Source organism: Zosterops lateralis (assembly GCF_965231275.1).
Source record: "Zosterops lateralis genome assembly, chromosome: 3".
Lineage (NCBI taxonomy): Eukaryota > Metazoa > Chordata > Aves > Passeriformes > Zosteropidae > Zosterops > Zosterops lateralis.
In genome coordinates, this window is record NC_139764.1 from 114,151,313 (window position 1) to 114,169,194 (window position 17,882).

The 17,882-nt window shown below is 51.4% G+C and overlaps 2 protein-coding genes across 2 annotated transcripts in view; one reads left to right on the plus strand and one right to left on the minus strand.

Annotated features, from left to right (window-relative positions):
* KHK (ketohexokinase) overlaps positions 1–17,882 on the minus strand; it is a 205,130-nt gene that overhangs the window by 109,326 nt on the left and 77,922 nt on the right. The gene's annotated exons all lie outside the window — the stretch shown is intronic.
* DTNB (dystrobrevin beta) overlaps positions 1–17,882 on the plus strand; it is a gene marked incomplete at its 3' end in the record, with an annotated part of 117,371 nt that overhangs the window by 39,980 nt on the left and 59,509 nt on the right. Inside the window, exon 10 of the mRNA XM_083857675.1 lies at positions 5,905–6,029. Coding sequence (XP_083713801.1) covers positions 5,905–6,029 — 125 coding nt within the window. The remainder of the gene's footprint in view (positions 1–5,904; positions 6,030–17,882) is intronic.

Genomic DNA, 17,882 nt, shown 5'->3' on the forward strand with positions numbered 1-17,882 from the left:
TAAAGCTCACCCAGGGCCTTTTAATCCTTTTAATCTTTTTTTTTTCTTTTAACATCCCCAAGTCTTTCATGGTAATTTTATGAAAATTGAAATTGAGTCCTAATTATAAAAAAATAATTTTTATTTTGTGTTGGTGGTTCAGTGAGCCCCTGGGGAGTTCCCTCTGCAATAATTCCTGGGGTGAAACCAGGAGTTCTCTCTTAGCTTTTGCAGTCTCAGTCAGTCCTGCCTGGTGTAGGTTCAAAATTTGGAGCCCTACGACCTGGAATGAGCTTAATCATAAATATCTCCATAGTTACGATAAATGCAATACACTTTTCAATAACATTATCGTGTCTATAAATATTGATCTGTCATGACTTACAGACTTAGAGCTTCTTTTTCCTGAAATTCTGAGGTACCTTTGATAATTTTGTGCTACACACAGTATCAAGATATTTTATATATCTATATATTTATGGTATTTATATAAATATAAATAGTATCGAGATATTTTATATATCTATATATTTATAGTATTTATATAAATATAAATAGTATCAAGATATTTTATATATCTATATTTATGGTATTTATATAAATATAAATAGTATCAAGGTATTTTATATACCTATATATTTATGGTATTTATATAAATAGAAATATTTAATATAATTATATATTATAATACATTTCATGCTGTGTTATTTATAATTATATAATTATGATATTTTATAATATAATATTATAATACTATAAGAATTTATTTGTAATTTAGAATTTATTTTGATAATTATAATTATATTATATAAATATTATAGCAATGATAATATAATATAATATAATATAATATAATATAATATAATATAATATATAAATTTAATATATATAATATATAAATAAATAAAATATATAAAATATTAAAACTATAAAACTGTATAAATATTTAATATAGTGATAGAATATATTAAAATCTGTAAGCACAGCGATTTTATATAGATAAATTCAGGTAAAAACCTAATTTTAAGGAGTGTTTTTGCTGCATGAACCTGCTGCTCGTTGGGGCCTGTTTGGAGGGATGAAAACCTCCAAACACTTCCAGGATTTTCTCCTCTGGGCTGTTGCAGTTTCGGTTCCATTGAGGAGCCTCAGGCAGGGACAGAGCAGGAGGCAGAGCCCAGCAGTGCCTGGCTTTGGGCTGCCTGGGGATTAATGAATTATCTGGCACTGGAAATTCTGGACTCAGATATCCAGGGCACCCCTGGGATGGGATCTGGGGGGGTTATACCTGGGGGTTATTTATGTATTATATATTATATATTATATATTATATATTATATATTATATTTTTTATGTTATATATGTTATGTTATATATAATATTATATGGTATATATTATATATTATATATAATAATATATAATAATATATAATAATATATAATAATATGTTATATATAACATGTAACATTTAATATATAATATATACATAATATATTACATGTTACATGTTATATATAATATATAATATAGTATATAATATATAGAATATAATAATACATTATATATATAACATGTAGCATGTAACATATAATATATATAATATAATATATATTATACATAATCTATAATATATTATATATTAAATGTTATATATTATATATTAAATGTTACCTGTTATATATATTATATAATATATAATATATGTCATGTTATATATTGTATGTCATATTTATGTATTATATATTATACATTATGTATTACATATAGGTGCTATTAATAAGGGAATATTTGGGATTTCTGTCCACCTGTCCGTGCCTTTGGGCACAGAGCACCAAACCCGAGGTTCTGTGTACTGAGAACATCCCTGACTCCCTTGGGAAGGGTTTCCATGGGATAACGGTGGGATCTGGGAAGGGTTTCCCTGGGATAACGGTGGGATCTGGGGAGGGTTTCCATGGGATAACGATGGGATCTGAGGAGGGTTTCCATGGGGCAATGATGGGATCTGGGGAGGGTTTCCATGGAATAGCAATGGGATCTAGGAAGGGTTTCCAGGGGATAACAATGGGATCTGGGGAGGGTTTCCATGGGATAACGGTGGGATCTGGGAAGGGTTTCCATGGGATAACGGTGGGATCTGGGAAGGGTTTCCCTGGGATAACGGTGGGATCTGGGAAGGGTTTCTCTGGGATAACGGTGGGATCTGGGAAGGGTTTCCCTGGGATAACGGTGGGATCTGGGGAGGGTTTCCATGGGATAACTGTGGGATCTGGGGAGGGTTTCCATGGGATAACGGTGGGATCTGGGGAGGGTTTCCATGGGATAACTGTGGGATCTGGGGAGGGTTTCCATGGGATAACGGTGGGATCTGGGGAGGGTTTCCATGGGATAACGGTGGGATCTGGGGAGGGTTTCCATGGGATAACGGTGGGATCTGGGAAGGGTTTCCCTGGGATAACGGTGGGATCTGGGAAGGGTTTCCATGGGATAACGGTGGGATCTGGGGAGGGTTTCCCTGGGATAACAATGGGATCTGGGAAGGGTTTCCCTGGGATAACGGTGGGATCTGGGAAGGGTTTCCCTGGGATAACAATGGGATCTGGGAAGGGTTTCCAGGGGATAACGGTGGGATCTGGAGCAAACGCAGCCCCTCCCATCTCCCCCTGTGCTGTAGGAGCTGCTGAGCAGATTTTGCTCCCATTTTTTTTTTCCTATTTCCCTCTCCCTGCCCCGTTCCTTTCCCATTTGGGCCGTAATTCCGGGTAATTCGGGATAATTCCAGGTGATTCCGGATAATTCAGGATAATTCCGGATAACTGGGGGCTGTCTGTGCCCAGCCCCGGCCCCGCCAGCCCCACACATTCCCGGCCCTGTGCGGGGATTCCTGACTGTGCTGGGGATTCCCGGGGCCGGGAATGGGATGGGAGCGGGCCGTGCCCAGCAGAGGGCACAGCCAGCCCGGGGATGGGCCGGGACAGCATCCACAGCATCCACAGCATCCCCCAGGCTGGGAAAAGGGGCTGGGAAAGGCTCTGGGGGAGCCAGGGCAGTGTCCTTGTCCCCTGTGCTGGCACTGCTGGGGCACCTCCAGGGCTGGGGCAGCTCTGGGCCCCTCCTGACAGGAGAGACCTGCAGGGGCTGGAGTGTGTCCAGGGCAGGGAACGGAGCTGGGGAAGGGAATGGAGCCCCAGGAGGGGCTGAGGGAGCTGGGGAAGGGAATGGAGCCCCAGGAGGGGCTGAGGGAGCTGGGGAAGGGAATGGAGCCCCAGGAGGGGCTGAGGGAGCTGGGGAAGGGAATGGAGCCCCAGGAGGGGCTGAGGGAGCTGGGGAAGGGAATGGAGCCCCAGGAGGGGCTGAGGGAGCTGGGGAAGGGAATGGAGCCCCAGGAGGGGCTGAGGGAGCTGGGAAGGGGCTGAGCCTGGAGAAAAGGAGGCTCAGGGGGGACCTTGTGGCTCTGCACAAGTCCCTGCCAGGAGGGGACAGCCAGGGGGCCTCGGGCTCTGCTCCCAGGGAACAGGGACAGGACAAGGGGAAATGGCCTCAGGCTGGGCCAGGGCAGGCTCAGCTTGGACAGCAGCAGGAATTTCCCCATGGAAAGGGAGCTCAGGCCTTGGCACTGCCCGGGGAGCTTTGGGGTGCCCATCCCTGGAGGGATTTGATTCCCTAAACCTTTCCAATAACTAGTGGCAAACCTTTGCCATGAGTCCATGCAGAGAAGAAAAGAAGCAGAAACCATTTATTTGAATGTTGGTTGAGAGATGTGAGCGAAAGGTGAGTGTCCTTCAGTGATGGGTGTGGAAAGGAAAAGGCTGTGAGTTTGCTGAAGAAGGGATCTCAGAGAGTTGATTCTATTATTTTTGTAAAGTTTATAAAAATCACAGAATCCTGGATTTAGTTGGGTTGGAAAAGCCCCATGAGACCATTGAGCCCAACCATCCCCAGCACTGCCCAGGCCACCAGTGACCCCTGTCCCCAAGTGCCACATCCACAGGGCTTTAAACCCCTCCAGGGATGGGGAATCCAAACCTCCCTGGGCAGCTGTGCCAGGGCTGGAGAGCCTTTCCAGGGAGGAATTGTCCCCAATATCCAACCTGAGCCTGCCCTGGTGGGAGCAGGAGCTCTGCAGGGATCTCGGGGTCCTGCTGGGGCCAGAGTGACACAGGAGTGTCCCCAGCACTGGGGACACCTGGCACAGCTGCCTTGGCCCTGGGACAGGCAGGGAAGGGGAAGGAGCTGCCCCTCAGTCCCAGCAGGGGCAGGGAGTTCATTATTCATTTCTGTGCCCGACTTCATCAGCCATGGATACATCCAGAGGTGTTCCTGATGGTTAATTAGTGTTTAATCACAGCCTGCCAGGCTGGGCTGGGCTGGAAGGGACCTCAAAACTCATCCAGGGGCAGCCACAGCTGCTCTGGGCACCCTGTGCCCCTCCTCACCCTCCCAGGGAACAATTCCTGCCCCAAATCCCACCTAAATCTCCCCTTTTCCAGCTTCAGGCCATTCCCTGTGTCCTGTCCCTCCAGATCCTGAGGAGCCCCTCAGATCTGTGGGAGAGAAATGAACAAATTCAGAGGGAAATAAATGAAGGACATTTTCAGCGCGTGAAGAATTAATTTAGGACAACGAAGGGTTTAAAGTTTGGGATAATCACGTCTGTGTGCATCATTTCAATTCTCTCTGGGGCCAGAAAGTGATATAAAATCAAACTGTGATTTTCATAGGATTTCAATGTAATTAAAAGGGGGGAGGATGTGGAATGAGATGAGCTTTAAGGTCCCTTCCAACACAAACCATTGCAGGATTTGAAATGTTGGGAATCCCTGGGATCCAGAGGCTGTTGGGTGAGTTGCTCTCCAGGGCCTTCACACAATTCTGCTGCTTCCCAGGATGGAGCTGTGAGCTAAAGAAATAACAATTCCTGACCCTGAAAGGAATCAGGCTGCACCTCCAGGGCAGGGGCAGGCTGGAACATCAGGAGGGGTTTATTCCTCTGCTGTTAATGGCACTAATTGTCACTAATTGCCTGGTACTGATGGTATCTCCTGTCCCGGGCTCCTATTGAACCAACGTTCATCTCAGTTTTAATTTGACTGTCCCTTGAGAGCTGGTCCCAGTCCCACTTTGGGACGTTGGACAGGAGCAGTAATGAGTTCCCCAGGAGTCATTAGCCAGGGAGTTAATTGGTTACACTTTGCTGGGCTGTCAGTGAGTGAGAGCAGCAGCAGCAGGAGCTGCCAGGGGATTCCTGAGCTCCCCTCACCAGGAATCCTGGAATTTGGGGTTGGCAAAAACCATCCCCAGGGTTCCTGTGTCACTGCTGGGAGCCTGGGGAGGGCAAATTTTCAGACTTTATTTTGTCAGTCAATATGGGATTTAAACCCCGTTTTATGGCCGTGTTTTGGGGCAGTGCCTGGTCCCGTGGGTGTGGCAGGAGTTCCAGCATTCCCAAGGATCCAGGATCACCGTGGGGTCACTGAGCACAGCTGAGGGAATTGTGGAAGGAGATAAAGTCACTCCTGCCTGGCCCAACACTGCCCCACCTTGGCTTTGCCCCTAAAGGACAGAAAATTGGGAATTGGCTGTTCCTCCCCTCAAAATTCCCTTTCTGTGCTCAGAGAGCGAGTGCAAAAATCCCTTAATGGGATGGGATTGTCCTTGGGTTTAATTCCTGAGAGAACCCCGCAGGTAATTGGTTTATTTCCTAATCTCACATAACTTTGTTAAAACTTTCCATTTCCATTATCAGAGCCCTGAAAAGCCTCCCAGAACTCGTTCCCCAGGATTTCCCAGGAATGCTGGAACAAAACTGGGGATTTCTGTGTTTTCTGCCCTTTTCTACCCCGCTGTTAGTTTTCACCCTCTCCCCGGGTGCCCCCTGGCCTCCCCAGGGCTCACCTGGCTGCTGTGGTTGTTCCCCTCCCCAGAAATCCCCGGCCAAGAAGCTGAGCCACGCCATCAGCAAATCCCTGGGCTGTGTGCCCAGCCGGGACCCACCGCGGCCGCTGTTCCCCGAGCAGCCCGAGAGGCCCCTGGACCTGGCACACATTGTGTGAGTACCCCTGGAACCCCTGAGCCCCCCTGAGCCCCCCTGAACCCTGAACCCCCTCCTGAACTTCCCTGGACCTGGCCCACATTGTGTGAGTACCCCTGGACCCCTGAGCCCCCCTGAACCTCCTTCTGAACCCCCCTGAACCTCCTCCTGAACCCCCTTCTGAACCCCCCTGGACCTGGCCCACATCGTGTGAGTACCCCTGGACCCCTGAAACCCCCTAAACCTCTTCCTGAACCCCCCTGAACACCCCATGGACCTGGCCCACATTGTGTGAGTACCCCTGAACCCCTGAAACCCCCTAAACCTCTTCCTGAACCCCCCTGAACACCCCATGGACCTGGCCCACATCGTGTGAGTACCCCTGAACCCCTGAAACCCCCTAAACCTCTTCCTGAACCCGCCTGAGACCCCCTGAACCCCCTTCCTGAACCCCCTTGGACCTGGCACACATTGTGTGAGTACCCCTGAACCCCCCTAAACCTCCTCCTGAACCCCCCTGAACCCCCCTGGACCTGGCCCACATCGTGTGAGTACCCCTGAGCCCCTGAGCCCCCCTGAACCTCCTCCTGAACCTCCTCCTGAGCCCCCCCTGAGCCCCCCTGGACCTGGCCCACATTGTGTGAGTACCCCTGGACCCCTAAACCTCCTCCTGAACTCCCCCAAACCCTCCCTGAGCCCCTGAACCCCCTCCTGAGCCCCCCCTGAACCCCCTCCTGAACCCCTAAACCTCCCCCATATTGTGTCAATATCCCTTGTGAAAAACGAGGTTCACTTTCTTAGTAAAATTTAGAAGTTTAATAAAAAATAATAAAAAAAGAGACAATTAGGAGACAGACAAGCAAAAGCAGTTAAGGGCTGGCTGACAAAAAAGCACATCCTAACTCAGAAAACACTCCTTTCAATGTCCCATGTTGTTCCATATTCAAAAGACCCCAATGCATTATTCAAACTTTCCTTTGTATAGAAATTCTCTGGGTTTCAACCCCCCCAACCTGCCCCCATTTCACCAACTGAACATTTTATTGCTCCTGGTGGGTAAATCTCTTGGTGGTCTCATGGCCCATTCTCTGATAACAGAGGATCAATAAATTCCTCCCCTGGAATCCCCTTTGGTCACTGTCACCTTCATCTGGATAAAATAATCCAGGAATGCAGAGGGGGTTTTCTGATTATCTTTTCTATTTTCTGGGTTATATGAACAAAAGTTGTCTTTATTTTGATACCATGGACTAAGAAATCTATATCTCTTCATCACACTACTATTGCTAAGTTTCATTATTAGCAGGAATAAAAAAAACTATATCAACACAGCAAAGCTTTCCAACATTATACATACTCATTTTAATATTTGTGAAAAGCCAACTTTATAATATTTATAACACCCTGAACCCCCTCCTGAGGACTGGGAGCAGCCCTGGCCTTGCACTGGTGGTTTCTCAAGGGTGAGTTATCAATATTCCTCTGGAGAATCCCCTGTGGGTGTGTGAGGCTCTCACAGGGGGTGGATGCAGCTGGGGCCAGGCCTGGCCGTGCCCTCCTGCAGCTCTGGCACCTCCCTGTGCCCTCCAGGGGCACCTTCACCCCTCCCTGCCTTGGCTCAGGCTGTTTTCTCCTGTCTGTAAATGGAATTACACCATGACAGACACACTGCAGCTCCTGGAGCGGCCTGGTGTCCCCTCTCGTGGCGTTATTGTCACCCTGCTCTTGTCACCTCACAGTGGAGCTGCTGGGGTGGTTTGGATGGTTTGCCCTGCTGTTGGTCTGAGCAGCCTGGGGTCGCTCTGCTTTCCCCACTCCGGCAGTTTGCACCTCAGATGTGGAAACCGAGAAAGGAAAATACCCAAACAAACTGGAGTCAGTCTCCGGATAAATCTCAGTGTCCTACAGAGGCTGGAGAAAAACCCTTCCCAGCTGTAGGGGAGGTGAGGAGGAGCAGCCCTGGGATCTGACTGCAGGAGAAGGGAGCACTCCCCTTTCCAGGAGCCTCAGGGTGAGGGGAGTTGCTGCTGCTCTGGTTTACCTGACCCCCCTCAGCCTCAGATCCCCCTGGGAGAGGTTTTCTCTGAGTGCAGGGACAGGGATGTCCCTCCTTTCCCCTGTGCCCCTCCCAGGCTGTGCTGCTCCCCAGCTCCTGCTGGTTCCATTGACTGCCTCTTCTGCTCGCTCCTTTGACAGTGTGTGACATTCCTAAAGGAAAAGCTGGAGGCTAAATTGCCCCAACCCTGGACAGGTGAGACCTGCAGAGCTTTTTGTAGTGTGGCTTCCTGGTGTGAGAGTGTAGAGCTCCAGACCTGGGCTCATCCAGTTCCTGCTCCAGTTCCTGCTCCAGTTCCTGCTCCAGTTCCTGCTTTGCTCTGTGCTTGTTCCCCCAGCCCTCACCTCCCTGAGGGTCCCCAGCTCTCCCAGAGCTTGTTTTGGTGCCGTGCCCTGAGGGCTTGATGTGATTCCATGGGATAGAAATGCTACTCTGCTTTCCCTGGGGGCTCAGATGGGAAAGAACTCAGGGGTCAGTGCTGCTGCTCAGCTCAGAGCTGGAGTCAGTTCTCCTCAGGAGTTCCTCCACTTCTCCAGACAAATGGCTCATCAGAGCCCCAGGACAGGGCTGTCCATTGTCCACAGCATTGTCTGTCCTTCCCAACACTTCATGGCCTTTTCCTTCCCTGCACTTCACTGCCTTTCCTTCCCAGCCTGGAACTGCCTTTTCCTTCCCAGCCTGGAACTGCCTTTTCCTTCCTGATCCATCTCTGTCTTCTTCTTGATCCATCTCTGCCTTTCCCTTCCCAATCTGGAATTATCTTTCCCTTCTTGATCCATCACTGTCTTTTCCTTCCCAGCCTGGAACTGCCTTTTCCTTCCCAATCCATCACTTCCTTTCCCTTCCCAGTCTGGCATTGCCTTTTCCTTCCTGATTCATCTCTGCCTTTTCCTTCCCTGCACTTCATTGCCTTTCCCTTCCCAACCTGGCACTGTTCCTTTTCCAACAGTTCATCACCATTCCCTTCCCAACCCATCTCTGCTTTTCCCTTCCCATCCTGGCATTGCCCTGGCCGGGAAGTGCTGGGAGTTCTCTGTATCCCTAAATCTGGATTTAGGGAAGGGCCCAGCTCAGCCTCAGCACAAACACCTCTTGTTTCAAATCCCATCAGATCACGAATCCATTCATGTTTTCCCCTGTAGATTTTGCTCTGTGCTGCTTCCATGTGGTAACACCCCAACATTCCCTGGAAAACACAGTTTGCAGTGTCAGGACTCCACAGAACCCGAAATCCTCAGGACTGGCAGGAGTGCAGAGGCAGTGGGGGATGCTGTGGGAAGTGCCTGTGCTGGGGAAAGCTGCAGGAGCTCAGCCCAAAATCCAAGGTCTGACCTGTGCCTCAGGTCACTGAGCTCGGGGAATTCCTGCCTTGGCCAGGACTCCGTGGATCCAGGACATCTCAGAGCCAGGGACACAGGGAAGGGCAGAGGGGCAAAGGCTCAGCTGGGGGACAAGTGTCCCTGGGTGGGCTCTGGGCTTCCAGCCAGGAGTGGGCAACCCTTGGCTTCCCAGTCTGGAGTGCCTTTCCTTCCTGCTCCATCTCTGCCTTTCCAATTCCTGACCCATCTCTGCCTTTCCCTCCTGCTCCATCTCTGCCTTTTCAATTCCTGCTCCATCTCTGCCTTTCCTTCCTGACCCATCTCTGCCTTTTCAATTCCTGCTCCATCTCTGCCTTTTCCCTTCCTGCTCCATCTCTGCCTTTCCTTCCTGCTCCATCTCTGCCTTTTCAATTCCTGCTCCATCTCTGCCTTTCCTTCCTGACCCATCTCTGCCTTTCCTTCCTGCTCCATCTCTGCCTTTCCCTCTAGACCCATCTCTGCCTTTTCAATTCCTGACCCATCTCTGCCTTTCCTTCCTGCTCCATCTCTGCCTTTCCTTCCTGCTCCATCTCTGCCTTTCCCTCTAGACCCATCTCTGCCTTTTCAATTCCTGACCCATCTCTGCCTTTCCTTCCTGCTCCATCTCTGCCTTTCCCTCTAGACCCATCTCTGCCTTTTCAATTCCTGACCCATCTCTGCCTTTCCTTCCTGCTCCATCTCTGCCTTTCCTTCCTGCTCCATCTCTGCCTTTTCCCTTCCTGCTCCATCTCTGCCTTTCCTTCCTGCTCCATCTCTGCCTTTTCCCTTCCTGCTCCATCTCTGCCTTTTCCCTTCCTGCTCCATCTCTGCCTTTCCTTCCTGCTCCATCTCTGCCTTTTCCCTTCCTGCTCCATCTCTGCCTTTTCCCTTCCTGCTCCATCTCTGCCTTTCCTTCCTGCTCCATCTCTGCCTTTTCCCTTCCTGCTCCATCTCTGCCTTTTCCTTCCTGACCCACCTCTGCCTTTCCTTCCTGCTCCATCTCTGCCTTTTCAATTCCTGACCCATCTCTGCCTGGAGGATGCTCAGGGCAGTGTCAGGAGGGCTGGAGGATGCTCAGGGCAGTGTCAGGGGGGCTGGAGGATGCTCAGGGCACTGTCAGGGCTGGAGGATGCTCAGGGCAGTGTCAGGGGGGCTGGAGGATGCTCAGGGCAGTGTCAGGGGGGCTGGAGGATGCTCAGGGCAGTGTCAGGGGGGCTGGAGGATGCTCAGGGCACTGTCAGGGCTGGAGGATGCTCAGGGCAGTGTCAGGGGGGCTGGAGGATGCTCAGGGCAGTGTCAGGGCTGGAGGATGCTCAGGGCAGTGTCAGGGCTGGAGGATGCTCAGGGCAGTGTCAGGGCTGGAGGATGCTCAGGGCAGTGTCAGGGGGGCTGGAGGATGCTCAGGGCAGTGTCAGGACTGGAGGATGCTCAGGGCAGTGTCAGGGCTGGAGGATGCTCAGGGCAGTGTCAGGGGGCTGGAGGATGCTCAGGGCAGTGTCAGGGGGCTGGAGGATGCTCAGGGCAGTGTCAGGACTGGAGGATGCTCAGGGCAGTGTCAGGAGGGCTGGAGAATGCTCAGGGCAGTGTCAGGACTGGAGGATGCTCAGGGCAGTGTCAGGGGGGCTGGAGAATGCTCAGGGCAGTGTCAGGACTGGAGGATGCTCAGGACAGTGTCAGGGGCTGGAGGATGCTCAGGGCTGGAGGATGCTCAGGGCTGGAGGATGCTCAGGGCAGTGTCAGGACTGGAGGATGCTCAGGGCAGTGTCAGGGGGACTGGAGGATGCTCAGGGCAGTGTCAGGGGCTGGAGGATGCTCAGGGCAGTGTCAGGACTGGAGGATGCTCAGGGCAGTGTCAGGGGCTGGAGGATGCTCAGGGCAGTGTCAGGACTGGAGGATGCTCAGGGCAGTGTCAGGGGGACTGGAGGATGCTCAGGGCAGTGTCAGGGGCTGGAGGATGCTCAGGGCAGTGTCAGGACTGGAGGATGCTCAGGGCAGTGTCAGGGGGGCTGGAGGATGCTCAGGGCAGTGTCAGGGCTGGAGGATGCTCAGGGCAGTGTCAGGGCTGGAGGATGCTCAGGGCAGTGTCAGGGGCTGGAGGATGCTCAGGGCAGTGTCAGGACTGGAGGATGCTCAGGGCAGTGTCAGGGGGGCTGGAGGATGCTCAGGGCAGTGTCAGGGGGACTGGAGGATGCTCAGGGCAGTGTCAGGGGGGCTGGAGGATGCTCAGGGCAGTGTCAGGACTGGAGGATGCTCAGGGCAGTGTCAGGGGGGCTGGAGGATGCTCAGGGCAGTGTCAGGGGGGCTGGAGGATGCTCAGGGCACTGTCAGGACTGGAGGATGCTCAGGGCAGTGTCAGGGGGACTGGAGGATGCTCAGGGCAGTGTCAGGACTGGAGGATGCTCAGGGCACTGTCAGGGGGGCTGGAGGATGCTCAGGGCAGTGTCAGGGGCTGGAGGATGCTCAGGGCAGTGTCAGGGGGACTGGAGGATGCTCAGGGCAGGTCTCAGGAGCACAGCAGGAGTGGATGGCCCTGGGAATGTGCAGGGAAGGGACAGGGCTGGGCACCTCCTGCAGGGACAGGGACATAGGAACAGGGCTTGGTACTTCCTGCAGGGACACGGGGACATGTCACTCCTGCAGGGATTGAGATACTGGGGACAGGGCTGGAACTGGGACATGGGGACAGGGCTGGACACCTCCTGCAGGGACACTGGGGACATCTCTCACCTCCTGCAGGGACAGGGACATGGGGACAGGGACATGGGGACAGGGCTGGGCACCTCCTGCAGGGATTAGGACACTGGGGACATGTCACACCTCCTGCAGGGACAGGGATATGGGGACAGGGCTGGACAGCTCCTGCAGGGACAGGGACATGGGGACAGGAGTGGACAGCTCCTACAGGGACAGGGACAGAACTGGACAGCTCCTGCATGGACAAGGAAAGGGACATGGGGACAGGGACAAGGCTGCACAGCTCCTGCAGGGACAGGGACAGGGACACTGGGGACATCTCTCACCTCCAGCAGGGACAGGGACATGGGGACAGAACTGCACAGCTCCTGCAGGGGCAGGGACAGCTGCGCGGACACTCCTGGCAGTAGCTCAGCAGCTCAGAGACATCTGCTCTGTGCTGACAGCTTTAATTAAATGTAAAAAACCAAATGCCCTAAAAAGCCAGAGGATCAGGGAATGGGGCCTGATGGTCCAAGGACAACCCCGGGAACACCAGAGCCTGAGCTGGTGCAGAAATCCTGGGTGCAGGTGGTTCATACCCAGCACCAAATCCCAGGGAGATCACAGGGACACAGCACAGGAAAAACCCACGGGGGTTTGTCTGAGGGACATGAGGCCTTTGGGCTTCTGTGCCACCACTGAAACACCAAAAATAACAATAAAATAACAATAAACCCCCTCCCCTGGGGGTGAGGGGTGAGAGGGGCTGTAGCCAGTGGAGATTTTCTGATGGAGCTCACTCCAGGCCACAGAGTCACCCTTGGGGTGTCAGAGACCAGGGGTTGATTGTATTTCATTGGTGCAGAGGAATCTGCACCTACAAATAACTGCTGGGGGAGAGACTCTGGAAAAGCTGAGATCTGCTCCAGCTGAGTAAATAAAGAATGAAAATATGAACAACTTGCTTAACAATACTTGGCCAAAGGTTCCGGGGAAAACAAGACTTGGAAGGGAAAAAAACCCACAAACAAACCAGCTGTGCTCTTTGAGAGAGGGAGGAAACACAAAAATGGGCAGCAAAGGATGTGAACAATGAGGTGGAAGTTGTTGGTGTCGTTTCTGTGGTTTGGCAGAGGGACAGTGATGGTGCAATGAGCTGGTGGGGAGGGACTCACCTTCCCCAGGGGCTGGAGCTTGTCCAGGGCAGGGAATGGAGCTGGGAAGGGAATGGAGCCCCAGGAGGGGCTGAGGGAGCTGGGGATGGGAATGGAGCCCCAGGAGGGGCTGAGGGAGCTGGGGAAGGGAATGGAGCCCCAGGAGGGGCTGAGGGAGCTGGGAAGGGGCTGAGCCTGGAGAAAAGGAGGCTCAGGGGGGACCTTGTGGCTCTGCACAAGTCCCTGCCAGGAGGGGACAGCCAGGGGGCCTCGGGCTCTGCTCCCAGGGAACAGGGACAGGACAAGGGGAAATGGCCTCAGGCTGGGCCAGGGCAGGCTCAGCTTGGACAGCAGCAGGAATTTCCCCATGGAAAGGGAGCTCAGGCCTTGGCACTGCCCAGGGAGCTTTGGGGTGCCCATCCCTGGAGGTGTCCCAGGAATTCCTGGAGGTGGCACTCAGTGACAGGGTGGGGATCAGGATGGACTGGATGGTGTTTGGGATCTTTTCCATCCCCAGCGATTTGGGGGTTCCGTGGGGTGAGCCAGGATTGCCCCGTGTGTGTTTTCATTTTCAGTTGTTTTCAGTCCCAGCTGCTCTCTGAGCTCATCCCCCAGTTCAGGCTCTGCTGTGTCTGGGAGCACTGGGGGGGTGCTGGGAGCAGCTCCAGGTGATGTCACCGCCTGGGGACACCCGGGGCCAGCTGTGACACAGCTGGGGAATGGCCGAGCTGGGCAGGGAAAGCTCATTTCCTTTTGGCTGACAATGAAGAGGAGCCCAGGGTGGGGTCACCCTCAGCCCGGGGGTTCATTGGCATTAATGACCAGGTGTTAATTAGCATTTGGGAAGATTGAGGAGACCCTAAACAAAGCCTGGCCCAGCCGGGAGACGGGGAGGAATCTGTGCCAGGGGAGGTTTGGGACGAGATCAGCTCCAGGGTCCCTTCCAAGCCGATCCATTCTGGGATTCTGTTATTCCATGGAAATTGGAATTTATCCCCTTGGCCTCCATTGTAGCTGCCCCAATTCCCTGCAGAGTTCTGTGCTGTTAACCCATTTCCACCAGGAGGGGAAGTATAAAACAGAGGGGAGAGAGAAAATGTTGGGAATGAAGCCCACTGAAGGGAAAATGAGCTGGGCTCAGTGGAGGTCGGGCTGTGCAGGTGGCTGAATGTGCATTTTCAGGGTGATTTTGTCACCCAGGATGGTGACAAGAGCCAGGAGGGTCAGCAGGAGAGGCTCCCTTTGGTGCTGCAAAACCCTGTGCAAAGGGCTCGAGGTGAATGGAGATGGTCCAGGGGCTGGAAGTAAATTTGGGGATGGGGGGAGGTGTCCAGCCAAGGCCTCAGGGGGTGCAGGGGGAACCCCCAGGGGTAAAGGAATGGTTGGACAGCTCTAAAATACCAGTCCTGGAGGAATTAAACCTAATCCTGGGACTTTGGCAGATGGGCTTAGCAGAGAACAGGGAGCAGGAGCTGAAGGGAGACACCTTCAGAGTAATGGATGTGAAATGTGAAAATCCCAAAATGGGAATTCTGCAATTTCCTGCTGGTTTGGTGCATTCTGCATTCCCTGAATCCCCCTCCAGGCTGGAGCTGCTGCTCTGCTCCCAGGGAACAGGGACAGGACAAGGGGAAATGGCCTCAGGCTGGGCCAGGGCAGGCTCAGCTTGGACAGCAGCAGGAATTTCCCCATGGAAAGGGAGCTCAGGCCTTGGCACTGCCCAGGGAGCTTTGGGTGCCCATCCCTGGAGGATCCCAGGAATTCCTGGAGGTGGCACTTGGGGACAAGGTGGGGACTGGGCACAGCTGGGACTGGATGGGCTGGGAGGGATTTTCCTTTTCTGGGATTCTGTGTCCAGGTGGGAGTTTTCTGGCTCTTGGGGACCAATTCCATGCAAATCCTGTTTGGGTTTAGGTGTGGGGTCACTGAACAAAGCCCCCAGGCTGCCCTGTCTCTGCAGTGACAGAGGGTGTCATGGAGAATGAGGGTCTCTGGTTGTTGTGTGTGTTTGGTGAAACAGAAATGGACTTGGCACGGGGCACTTTTGGGGAGGAATCATTTAAAGAGCTCCATCACCTCAGTGGGGTTTGGGGATGTGACCCTGGAGCCACCTAATGCAAACCTCTGACATTAAATCCTTGGTTTTCAAGTGTTGTGGAGGTGGCACAGCCACACTATGGCAGGGGCAGATGGGATCCTGGGCAGGAATTGTTCCCTGGGAGGGTGGGAAGGGGCTGGGATGGAATTCCCAGAGCAGCTGTGGCTGCCCCTGGATCCCTGGCAGTGCCCAAGGCCAGGCTGGACATTGGGACAGTGGGAGGTGTCCCCATGGCAGGAGAAAACTCTGGGTTTGGCTTTTCTGGGAGCATTTCTGAGGCTGTTCCAGTGCAGAGCTGGGGCAGGAGCAGGAGCAGGAGCAGGAGGTGGAGCAGGAACTGCTGCAGGGTCAGGAGCAGGATCAGTAGGATGAGGAGCTGCTGTTGCTGTTGTGCTGCTGGAGCAGGATCAGAAGCAGAAGCAGGATCAGGAGCTGCAGCTGGAGCAGGAGCAGGACCAGGAGCTGCTGTTCCTGTTGTGCTGCAGGATCAGGATCAGTAGGATCAGGATCAGTAGGATCAGGAGCAGGAGCAGGAGCAGGATCAGTGATTTATTAAAAAACTATGGATATTAATCTAATACCAGTATCCAACTATGACAGACAAAGACTCTCTAACAGTTTAAAGTTAGAAAGTGTGTGTTTATTACGACGCCGCGCAGTGTGCAGATCCCAAATACACACCACAATTTACAGATGGTCACAGGGTCTTTTATGTCCAGGAGTATTGAACACCCAAAACACAAATGCACATTCATAACTCTGGTACATCCCATTCCCCGCTCCGTATGGTAATTAGCCCAAAAAGCCATTAAACATGGGGAGTTTGTTCTTTAAAATGGGTCGGTGGTCTTTTTTATGGGGTGGGGTCCCAAAATGATGAAGTAAGATGGGTCTTCCTCCCTTGACTTTTTAACCTTTAGTGTTCATGACAGCTAAATCCTGGTTTTTAAATCCAGGACTGTTTGATTTATGATTGTATCGTATTCATGGGGTCTATTGATTATTCAGGATGCAAAAGCCTGGTTTGACAGGTTCTATGATTTATCAGTTCCTTCCAAGATTTATCAGTTCCTTCAGTCTGGCTTCTGTTAGCAAAAGTGAAGTCCTGGCTACGTTATCTCAGCACTATCTATTTTGACTACAGTCTTTAATTCTTCTAAATCAATGCCTCATCAGGATCAGTAGGATCAGGAGCAGTAGGATCAGGAGCAGTAGGATCAGTAGGATCAGGATCAGGATCAGTAGGATCAGGAGCAGTAGGATCAGGAGCAGTAGGATCAGTAGGATCAGGATCAGGATCAGTAGGATCAGGGGCAGGATCAAGATCAGTAGGATCAGGATCAGTAGGATCAGGAGCTGCTGTTTGTGCTGTGCTGCTGGAGCAGGATCAGGAGCAGAATCAGTAGGATGAGGATCAGTAGGAGCAAGATCAGTGGGATCAGGAGCTGCTGTCCCTGCAGTGCTGCTGGAGCAGGAGCAGGATCAGGAGCAGGATCAGGATCAGGAGGATCAGGATCAGTAGGATCAGTAGGATGAGGCTCAGTAGGATAAGGAGCTGCTGTCCCTGCAGTGCTCTCCCCTGGGTGTCCCTGCCAGAGCAGCCCGTGGCAGCTCTGTGAGCTCCTCTCCCGTTCCCATGGCAGGACGGGGCAGCCTGGGGAGGCCTGGGAGACTGGGATGGTTATGGGGCTGTTTATTGGGATACTGGGATTTTTATTAGGACATTGGGATATTTATGGGGATATTGGGATATTTATGGAAATATTTGTTGGGATACTGGGATATTTATTAGGACACTGGGATATTTATTGGGATATTGGGATATTTATTGGGCTATTGGGATATTTATTGGGATATTGGGATATTTATTGGGATATTGAAATATTTATTGGGATATTAGGGTATTTATGAGGATTTGAGGGATATTTATTGGGCTATTGGGATATTTATTGGGATATTTATGGGGATACTGGGATATTTATTAGGACACTGGGATGTTGGAATATTTATGGGGATACTGGGACATTTCTTGGGATATTGTAATATTTATTGGGACATTAGGGTATTTATGGTGATTTGGGGATATTTATTGGGATATTGGGATGTTTATGGGGATACTGGGATAGTTATTGGGATATTTATTGTGATATTGGGATATTTATTGCGATATTATGGTATTTATTGGGATATTGAGGTATTTATTGGGATACTGAGATATTTATGGGGCTATTGGAATATGACCCAGCAGCAGGAACAGGGACCCCCATTTCTGGGCTTTGATTCTGTGGGGATTTATTTCAGATTTATTTTGAATAAATCTCATTAGTTAATGGGTCTTGCCACGATCCTTCCCTGGTGCCACAAGAGCTGCTGAGGGGCTGGGTGACATCAGGAGCTCCAGGAGTGGCCGGTATTGATTTCATACCCATAATAATTGATAATTATTATATATATATAATATATATATATTCTATATATATTAATTGTTATATTATATATATTATATAACCATTATCAGCCTCCCCTGGCTGCTCACAGCCTGGAATCACC